The 11,432-nt window shown below is 39.6% G+C and overlaps 1 protein-coding gene across 1 annotated transcript; it reads left to right on the top strand.

Moving 5' to 3' along the window:
* Positions 1-8,257: 8,257 nt before the first annotated feature.
* On the top strand, positions 8,258-10,449 carry LOC104432446 (calmodulin-binding protein 60 D-like; the record flags this gene model as incomplete). Its single annotated transcript, XM_010044913.3, has 5 exons — positions 8,258-8,846; positions 8,963-9,123; positions 9,235-9,441; positions 9,630-9,801; positions 10,016-10,449. Coding segments are annotated over 5 exons (1,563 nt in total), but the record flags the coding sequence as incomplete, so codon positions are not given.
* Between the last annotated feature and the right edge of the window lie 983 nt (positions 10,450-11,432).

Here is an 11,432-nt window from a genome sequence, read left to right as displayed (position 1 = left end):
AGGCGTTTACAAAAGACGTTTTAAACATTGCATCAAAACAAATTTTTGCCCGATGGCAAGCCATACTTTCAAAAGATTCGATTTTGACATTGAATTTATAAATGGTTCTTCAAATTCATTACCTGATTTTCTCACAAGAGAATTCTTACAGGGGATACAATCATGCCAAGACCCAAAAAGACAAAGATAAAAGCAAAGGCAAAGCCACTTTGCCGAACCCTCAATACACCACCAAAGCCAAAAAGGCTTAACATCCGTCAAGACATGGCTCCAAATGGCAGAAAACAATCAGACATTCTTACAAATAAACACCTTTGACAACGTAACCCATATCATCTCGAACCCATGCTAGCCCTTAATCAAATTAGCCAACATACTACCAAAAGAAACAATATTGCTACTTGCCCAGTCTTTACAAAATGTAAAGAAAGAGCCATCCGGTGCCATAGAGGTAAGTAAAAATCCTTCCCGCTTGCTACACAAAAACAAGCGGAATACAAAAGAATTTCGAGTGAGGTGGTTATTAGGCCTCGGGCAACCCCTCCTTCTCAAGGTCAAAATTTTTCCCCAAAACATCTTTCCAAAAAATATTAGTCGTGGAAGACGGATTCTTGATGAAGATCCAATAAAATTTGCAAAAAAACATATTTCCAAAAAATTGGCTTTTCAAACCCCACAATACAAACAAAACCCTTGCTTATTATGAGCAAATTTTAGTGGAAACAGAATCGGCAAGGTTCACTCACTTTGCTGATAAAAACAATACAGAAAACATCCTTTATTCCACTATATCCATCAGTAAAGTCATACACCCCTCACAATGGGGAGCCTCACCCCATACACCCCGAAAAATTCCAAACCGGACTTACCCAAAGCCTTTGCCATACTCCTCCTCATATACATACCGGGACTACCAACAAGCTTGGTGGAATGTCTTTTTCGACGGAATACAAATTTCCAACACTCCCGGTTATTATTCTTCAAAGACAACTTCCCAAGACAAAGCTTACCAAACCGGTTTGACTCACAGGTGGGATCTCTTTGGTCCTTTAGACATAATACTACACCCCATAGTCAAACAAGGATACAAGGTCTTCATGAACAATTCATACCAACACCTCATGATATAAGGTTCCCATGCCTGCATTTCTTCATAATATTCAGAATCTCTTGGGTAACGGCGTGGGAATTTGAATACAATACATCCAATAAACCAGGTGTACAGTACTTGTCCGAAAATACAAAACAAAATGGTGGGATGGATTCGAGGTTTTTGATCAAGGATCTCGGCTAATCGGTTAAAACATGGCTAAAAGCCGAGCCGAAAACCCAAATAATCGCATCCCCATCAAATACATCGTTCCTACGGGGAAAAATCCATGGCAAGTGCAAAGCACTTGCAGCAGTCCAAAACAGAGAGGATTCTTTGCAACATCCTCGGGACAATGCTCTCGGAAGCGGAAGAATCACAATGTGGATCTTCCAAATCTCAAGACAAATCAAGACGGATCCTCCCAGTCACATCACGGTGGAAACACTAATGAAGACGATCACTACGGGATCAATGCAGGCCCAGATTAAACTCAAAGACATCACATGCCAACACTATTACGAGCGGCGCAAAGGCTATACACCGTCTGTAATAGACATACACTTCTTCATACATTTGTTCACTATTCACTTTGCACCGTTCACTCGATCTTGTTCACTTTACACCGTTCGACCTTTGTAGCAACACTGTAGCACCCACTATAAATACACCGTCTCAACATAGAAGAGGGGGCTCGAAATTTTCCAGATTTCTCTCTTCTTCTTCTCCCTCTCTCACTTGTAACCCATCACCCCTTCCATCTCCATCCTCATCTCTTCCATCTCCAAGCTCTCTTACCTTGTATCCCCGGTTTCAAAGTAAGTTAGTTTTCACATACATAGTTTTATACGGGGTTACCAACTTACATGATAGTTGGTTAACCATTTCTTGTAATACACATCAATACTCCCACAGGTGCGGATTACCGCCCTAGCGGATGACTTGATACTTTAAGTTTCTGCATCTTTCAATACATGTAATTTCAGCTTTTCAGCTTTATTTAATACAAGTTCGAGACCACCTTCATGGTTGGTTTTTGTTTATGCATACTCTTACTTTATATCTTATATATTGCTTTCTGTCTTTACATTATTTTTAATTCTCGCGATTTTATTTAAGTTATTTACTTTCCTGTTCTTATACATCATTCTCCTTTTATATACATCTCTCTACTTTCATATAGATCTGTTAGTCTTTGATACTTCTTCGTTCTCTCACATAGTACTCTCGATCCTAACCCCTTTATATATATATATATATTAAAGGAGACCGCCACCATTGACCGCTCTTTCTACCCCTTTTTCGTCGATATTAGAGATCTTATTATGAGAGGGATGAGCTTCCGTGAAGGGTCTAAGATTTTTATGATGATATTCCTAGAAATAAGTGCCTATGTCTTGGCTTCCTAGCGCCATTTTGCCGACAACGAAAAATAACAAACCAAGTCCAAAGGAATTTCCGCAAACCAAAAAAAGGAGGGACGATGTCGAATTTAATCGAGCTGCTGACGTGGCATCTAACTGATTTTTCATGGATGAGAAAATCATCGGAAGAGTGGAAAGAGAATTCGAGAGAGAGAGCGCGCGAGGTGTGGCCCAATGTCGGGCCCAAATGGACCTGAAATCGACATGGGTGGGCTTACGGTTTGGGCCCAACCCAACTGGACCATCTGCATGTGCTTTATCGATTACTAAATAGTGTCCAAGCCCATAGGCCAGTTTGGGCCTGCCTTGATCGTTGCCCACGGAATCTCGGCAAGCCCGGCCTCTTCCACCTCGACTGTTTGATCATACAGATCGCACGGCGGGACCCCGCCTAATTAATGATCAAGATGATACCGGTCCATATCGTCAGCAGACCACGCAATAACGTTTCCCCTAGACCCGCCCGCCCGTCCATCGATCGGGTTCTATAACTTTTCTTTTCTTTCTTTTAGGCGCGTAACATTTTCTAGCTTGACCTTCTTCTTTTTTGTTTTAGGTCAGAATAGCTTCTTGGGGTGCAAGGCCTTTTTACCGATTCAAACTTTCCACGATTGAAATGGACGACGTAAGCAACGCAGCAATTCCGGTCAATCTGTAAATTCTGCAGATCTTTCGTCCTGTGTTTCTAGGTCTCCGGGAGCTTTTCTTGCTTGCTTCCCTACGTCAAGAAAGTCAAAGTGCAAGGTCGATGCGAACCCTAACCAAAATCACATAGGAGTCCTGCAGCTTGTACGTGTTACTGATGAGCATCTCTTTCTTTCGTGTGAGATCCTTGTCATGACTTGGTCCCCTTCCCGTGTGCTTGCAAAGTTGTGTGATGAGGCTTATTTAGTAACTCATTATACTTAGTGATTTACACTAGCCATTAATTACTTTATGTTCTCCGATGGTGTCTAAAAATAACATATGAATGCAATTTGATATTGTAAGTTATGATGTGGATTTACTAATGAATTTGCACGCGTCGCGTGCATGCGAAAAAATTGATACTGGCAAGATTAGCAAGTTATAATATACTTAAATACTTATGTAACTAAGTAGTGTTGAAAGAAATTATTGGTTAAACTATTTTAAAGAAATCGTGTATGTGGATATGTATACGTATAAATATCTCAAGATTTGAATTTTATTTAGGAAGTTTGTCATAGGAAAAAAAAAGATATAAATTTTAATATTCAAACATGTAGGAGATGATATAGAATAATTAGTTTATACATTTGTCCATGAGTACAATATTCATCACGTAAGTATTTAAGAATATTTGAGTCTAAAGGAAAAAAGATTTAAAATCTCCAAAAGGTAAAGAGGTCCCACTCCATTTTTGCGGTGGGTTCACTTCCAATTTTCAAGAAGAAAAATCAATTAAGATTTGCGAACATATACACTTATCTTACTATCCATGAACTCTTATATCTGGTGTAGGTTTTATCTGGTCAAACAAAAGGTCTGTTGCGATACTAAAGAATAAACTTTGAATTTGAAATCAGACTTTTCGGCGTAACCTACTACATAAACTATCATATTTTGCGATTTCGCAATACTAACATCCGAGCCAAGCCATGGAAAGATGAATATCTGACTAAGCTTCCCATTCAACTTATGCTTTGCGGAAACAAAAGCAAATTTAAGGAAATGCTAGTTATTATATATATATATATATATATATATATATATATATATATATATATATATATATTGGCTATTTCTTTCCTCTCCTTCCACTCGAGCTATTTCGTCCCTTTGCTTCAGTCATTTGCTTCAGTCATTCTTGGAGGACACACACGTATATAAATAAACACATATTGTTGAACTGTCCTTTATATATTCTGCTAGTATGTTCAACTTGACTAATGACTCAGTTAGGTTCTATCTATGAACCAGCCTTTTTATATGAACTAATGGCCCCATTTTTTCAAGAAAACAAAGGTCAAGATTAATCTAATTCTTGGTCAACCTACTCTAGAGGCAGTATCGCAGAAACTGAGTTGCAATTCCATTGAAATTTTACACTTCCTAATCTCCAAATAGAAGCAAATTAGGTCCTTCCCTTCACTTCAAAATGAGCCACCGTCCACCAAGAATATGAAAGTAGGGATCGAAATTCTAATGCAGGCCGGGGAAATTTGAGGGAGATTTTCCCAGATTGTGCTCCCACAACCCTCGAATTTTCCCTGAAAATCATGTTGGCTAATCATTCGAACATGGAAGTAGCGTAGAACTTGTGATGTTACTGGCGCTGTACCATGACCAAACAGCGTAAGTATATTCTTTTTGTTCTATACTTACTTTTTGTTCTAAAACTAGGGTGCTGTATTTGACTATATATTATGTATGCATGAGAAATGATTGGATGATAATCTTTAATTTATTGTGAGAATAATAGTATGTTCTACATTACAAAAAACTAAATAGGAAATAATTATAAATTATTATAAGGTCCATTCAAGAATTTGGACTCAATAAATTATTATTGTTACAATAAACCAAATAATGTTACGCTGGCAATCCCTTGCATGCATACATCCCTACAAATATGTTCATAGTAGCTTCTCCATGGATGCCAAGTGTCAACCTCCTTCCTTTCCTTTTCTTTGTCCGTCTCCTTCCTTTCCTTTTCATTCCTTTCCTCTTTATCTTCTTATCTAATTTTGCCCTTTGCATCTTGCAAATCGGAAAGGCCCGATCAGGGCGAGCGCCGAAAAAAAAGAGGTCGCGACAGGTCTTTACCTAGGTACTAGACAAAGTTGTATCAAGAAGCGACTTCGCTTCTTGTCACAGTAACGAAACGACTCAATCCTTGATACCCTACTAGTATGAGTTTATGTTAAACGTGTGTTTTCTAAAGTTTTTAAACATCACTTTATTGATTATATCTAATTCTTATGAGTATCGGTAGCAACTTTCAACATGACATCCATTTGGGGTGGAGCGTTAGCATGAATACACTTCAAAATCATAAATCTTAATCAAATACACATGGATCTCTTCGTCATTGCGCACATGTTGACATCCCAAACATGAATTGTGCAAGTGGGTTTTTTCTATTGTTTTTCATGCCTGGACACTTTCAAAGTTAGGTCAAAATCGTTTGAGAGCAAGAGGCATCGGGTTTATTCCTCATATTCTCCTTTCTTATATTTTTTAATGGGATCGAATGGGTCTTTACCAAGCTTGGCTCAATAGCTTTGGGTTTTATTTATCGTTCAAGCACGCAAAATATTTTTGTCAGTTCTGTGTCCAATTCCCATCCAACCCAATGGAATCGGTCATTTTTTTCTCACCAAAGAGTGTTCGTGCACAATAAAAGAGAGTGATAAATCTTAAGATGTTGGCAGAAACAACGATGAGTGAAGAGTCGTTGTGTCGCAGCTTGTGATGCCATTGGACAAGATAATATTTATTCATAGTTTACTAATTTTTTTGAAGAAATAAAAAGGAAAAGTATATGCAAATAGTCCAATTCGATCCAATTCCCCTTTGAAATCGAGAAGTGGATTGCTCGGACACTGATTTCACTTTTAAAAACCACGAACTGGACCAACACTTCTGAGAACCGGATCCAATCGGCCGGTTTAGGCGATTCTCGATCCAAGCGGTCGGTTTTGCACTCCTATTATTGTCTCCTCTTTGTTCCCTTTGGAAAATGTTTATCCCTATTCTTCTGCGGATCGTAATCTAGCATGGAAGGTGAAATCCCGATTCTTGCAACGACAAAGTTTTTATGACGCGGACAGCGACAAACTCTGCTAGGTGGAAACCCTTATTCCGACAAGCCAATAATATTTAGCCCATCCACGTTCGCTCACCACACAAGACAACCTAATATTTTAACGTTGAACCCGACGAGTTCGCAAGAGGAATTCAACTGCCGAAAATGGGCAACGGTCGTGTTCAACGGAACGCGGTTGCTCTGAAGCTCTGCCTGTAACTTCCAAAAGCTTTCTCGATCACATTGTTTACTGCCTACGCAGGTACGCGTCGATGCCACCGTGTGTCCCGTAGATTTTCACTCTCTCTCTATCAAACCCCACATCGGGAAAACTTGAAACAGGACATTTTTTCATCTGGGTATCTCCTGGACTGTGCCAATAATGAAGCTGTCGGTCGTTTGACACGATTCGTTGGTTCGTTAATCTTGGTTTTATTGGGTAATTTTCGCCCAATCTTCTTGGGTGTCAGTCCTATATTCAGCTGATGACTCCAAACGACAGACTTCTTGGCGCTTGGAAGTGTCCAAAATGCAATTAATATATGGGCACACGCAATAATGTAGTTACATATCTGACCAATTTTTGGTTGGTTTTCTTGCTTTGGAGCCCCTATAGAATCTAATTTTTTTTTACTTTAGTGAATTGTCATGGAGTTAGTGGTTTCCAAAGGTGAAGCTTCTTTGTACCTCCCATAGTGGTGGGCCAATCTTGACTTCCTATATAGTCCCTGCTGGTTTAGCAGCACTGGTTTTGGTATCTATAAACACTCCCAGGTTTTAGAACTGGTGATGTTGAAGAGGCAACTTCAGGAGGAGGATAAGGAGGGTGGTTCTGGATCGGCTCGAGGATCAAAAACAAGGCCTAAGATTAGGTAGACTTACTTTACTAGGGACCACTGTATTCTAGTTTTAGTGTGTCTCTGACTGTGAATCACTATTCTTAATTACTTTGCAGTTATTGGAGAAATGTGACCGGAGGTCTTTCGCCGGATGAATTTGCATCTCTTCTTGAGCCTCTCTTTCGGAAAGTGGTATGCTTTGTATCAGTCACCAGCTGTGTTGCTTCAGAACTCTCAAGTCTGATTCTTTACAAATTGAACAATAATTTCACATAACTGCTATGCTTAGTATGTGACTCTTCGGTTTTCTCTATAGGATATTGCAATTAATTTCATCTGGCTTAGTGATGTTCGGTCATGTCGTGGATGTAGTTTGAATTTCCATTGAGAAGTTGTTTTCTCATGGCGATTTGGAAGTTTGGTCAGCAAAGCAGACATTTTAATCTTTGCCACTTCCATTATAATCACAAAAATATATGGCTTAGGCAAAGTATTTTTCATCACAAAGATGTAGAGGCTTTTTTCCGTTTCTTGTTTCTTATGAAAGATAGATACTTCATGAAGTCCTGATTTGCTCTACTATTTCATATAAGAATTTTCCCATTATTTGTTTCTGAAGTGATTCGTTTGTTGGGTTCATATCCATGGATGAGAGATCTGTGAATCCTGTTCTCATGACTAAATTCCAGATAAAAAGTAAATTTTTGCCCCCAACCTCTTTTTTTTCAGTGAAGGGAATGGATGTTTTTATTGATCGATCAAATGAATTCTTCCATTTTCTAGTAATTTATTTTGATAGGTATGCTGTGCAGAGTTTCCACGTATTCGAAAACATCGCACTCTGGAAACATAAGATCTGTCCTGCATGTTGTCTGACCAAATCACCTGTTTATGATTGTGATCTAAACAGGACAGAACTATTGGTATTGTGTATTTCAGAACTATTTGACTTCCAGTCTGATTTACATCCTGCATCAAGCAGGTTAGTGAGGAAGTGGAACGTGCGATATTGCGTTTTTCTGATCCGTCCTTAAGGTCAGTGTTCCTTCTTTTTCTGCATCAACCTTCAAGGTTGGTTGCGAATCAGAGGAAGCCATATTGATTTGTTTTCGTATTAGTATTTTCACACTAAACAAAATCTGGTTTCAAGTTCAAAATAAGTTGTTTTCGGACATCATATCGAGAATTTAACATCCCTTATGTACAGGAGAATTTATCTATTTCTAGTCTATATTGCAGAGTGCTGACCAATCCTGTTGGAACTTCTGAAGCAAGCAGTCTGCGACTGCAATTTTTTACCAAATTACCAGCCACCATCTTCACTAGCTGTCAGATAGAAGCCGAGGATGGTACTCCTCTCTGGATTGAACTAGTTGATGGAAGGACTAGTGAAAGGGTAACAAGTGGCACCCTATCTTCAATGAAAATCGAAATCGTCGTCCTTAACGGCGATTTCGGGTCGGACGAGGGAGAGGATTGGACAGAAAAGGAATTCAATTGCAGTATCATTCATGCAAGGGAAGGGAAAAGGCCATTGATAACCGGGGAGCTGACTGTGGTGTTGGAAGGAGGAATTGGTTGTCTCCGTAATTTAATCATCACCGACAACTCGAGCTGGATGAGAAGTCGGAAATTCAGGTTAGGAGCTCGAGCTATTCAAGCAGAAATAAGAATAAGGGAAGCGAGAAGTGAAACTTTTGTCGTTAAAGATCATAGAGGAGAGTGTAAGTTTGCACTGCCTTTCATTTTACGATAACAATTTAATTTTCAACCATCAATTCTTGATTCTATTTGTGGACCTTGAAAAGACTGATTGACACGTTTTCTCTGTTGTGTGCAGTGACCAAGAAGCACCACCCTCCATCTCTGAGCGATGAAGTGTGGCGTTTAGAGAAAATAGCCAAAGATGGCGCTCTACACAAGCGCATGACTTTGAGAGGAATTAACACTGTTCAAGATTTCCTCCAGCTGTATGAAGCCGATGCATTTTCTCTAAGAAACGTAGTGACCATTTCTCTTCTACCTGTGCTAAGTTCCCTTTTCCTGTACCCGTTATTCTAGGCATTGTTAACTAGATCAAGCTACTTCTTTTGTGGTGCACTGTTATTTCAGGTACTTGGCTCTGGGATCACCAAGCGGACATGGGAGACAATTGTCGGACATGCCAGCACCTGTGTGGTTGATGATAACAAGATGTACACTTACTACCAAGCTTTGAATAAGGCCAGTATACTGTTCAACTCGGTAATGAAAGTTGCTCATGCAACATTCCACGGCCAAACTTGCCAGTCTCTAAGCAAATTGACCCACTCTCAGAAGGTACATGAATCATAATCTAAAACTTTTCAATCTAGTAGCTGAGTGTGAATCCATTTGGAGCTATAGAAGGGCCCGCATTTGATGCAATAGTTTGTTTACATGGCAGAATATATACCACAAGCACTTCTCTTATAATTCCCAAATTAGTTTGATTTTGGATTTGATTGAATCTGCTGCTTGGTTGACAGATTTTGGTGCAGAACTTGAAAAGGCAAGCTTACAATAACAAGAATCAATGGGTGCTGCTCGATGCCCCACCCAGCATCACTCCTCTGAGAGCCCTGACCATCTTGCCTACAGGGCCGTCAATTGGCCTGAGCCCGCCTCTGCACCATCTAGATTTCACAGAGCTAATCCAAGGTATTGTGATATTACATCACTTCTATCTATCTTTTTCTTCTTGGCCTTCTTAATCTTTCATAGTTTAGTATTCCTATTTCTTTATTGGCACTTCCACCATTTTGCACATCTACGGTAGCTGAAATAAAACCGCATCTTTATTCAGATAGACCAGAAGTGACTCCTGAATTTGATTGCTCATTGGCTTTAACATTGCATTGCTACAATGTCACAGAGAACAGACAACCAGATTGTCTAGGGCCACAGGGTCACGTTACCGCGAAAATCTTTAATCCCACCATGGCAAACACCTTAGCAAGGCAGGACTTCTCAGCCAGATTTAGTGCGGTCGAAAGCAGTCATCATCCTGGTTACTCACGAGGACCGTTTATGCCGAACATCCATCTAAATCCTGAGGACCTTTTTAAAGTGCCATCGCCGATCCCTGGCAATTTGATGTGGACACCAGAGCATACTTTTGTCATTGAATCAAGCAGTAGGGCAGATTTTGGGATCTGTCCATCTCGCACAGGTTCTGGAGTCCACAAATCTAGGATTTCAAGGCCCAAGGTGGCATGGTGCAAGATCCGTGCCGTGGTGAAGTGGGGATCGGTCCGGCGCGTGGTGGCTGCAAAGAGAACAGCAATGTTCAACTTTGCGCTTTATTAAGCTGTATATATAGAAAGTCCCACCTCCGACAGAAATTTAGGTGCTCCAAGAGCACGAAGCTCTCGTCCACAGAATCCAATCATGGCGTGCTAAGTGTCATTATTTTGCAGGAAAAAAATGGAAATTCATAATACTTGATGCGCAGTGATTGGTTTGGATGGATGAGAATGTCATGTTCAGGCAGTACCAAATTTCTCCGAAGCATCTAAAGATAAGCTGCCCTAGATGCGTCGATTTCATGTTATGAGTAAGCATCTAAGGGTAAGTGCCAATAGAACGTGTCTTCTTTGTATTGAACAAGCAAGCTGATTTTATGAAGTGCCTCGAGGTTTCTTCAAGAATTGTAAGCCTTATGTTTTCTTCTTCAAGAATTGCTTGGCATTTTTTGTTCCAACCCATCAATCTCTTAATTTGTGAGCTTATTGCTCTGATGTATTAAGCAGACTTTTCTTCGTTTTCTAGGTGGATTAACTAAATATGAATCGATTGTCAAGATAAGTGGTCCAGTGATAAAAGGTATCGTATTTTCTTCTATAAGATTATGAGTTTGATTCACGTTGTGAGCGAACTTATAAATAGCCTATACTAACATTTTCTGACTGCTAGCATTTTGATGGGATTATTTGTGATGTGGTCATCAATTTTAGAACTTTGAGTCGTGGGTGGTATGGAATAGTTATGGCTCAAATAAAAAATTATTATTGAGTATATGACTCTTATGATAACTCTTAAGGGTCGTTAGCGTTGATCGCCTCTTTTCTACTACTAAAACAAGAAAAACAAAGAAATTGAGTAAAGGGTGGTTGCTTAAAGTGGGGTTCATTTCGAATCTAATCGAGCTGCTACCTTCACTGACTCCGTGATTTGTCATTATTGACTAGGAAAATTTTTAGACGTTGAGTTTGTGCAAATCGATCATGTCGCAAGGCATCAATGCGCGGACAAGCATGCCAATGGGGAAACACAACAGCTTTCCAAAATTC

This window comes from Eucalyptus grandis, chromosome 7 (genome assembly GCF_016545825.1).
Source record: "Eucalyptus grandis isolate ANBG69807.140 chromosome 7, ASM1654582v1, whole genome shotgun sequence".
Taxonomy (NCBI): Eukaryota; Viridiplantae; Streptophyta; class Magnoliopsida; order Myrtales; family Myrtaceae; genus Eucalyptus; species Eucalyptus grandis.
The sequence above is the reverse complement of the archived record's forward strand: the minus strand, read 5'-3'. Positions and strand labels throughout refer to the sequence as shown.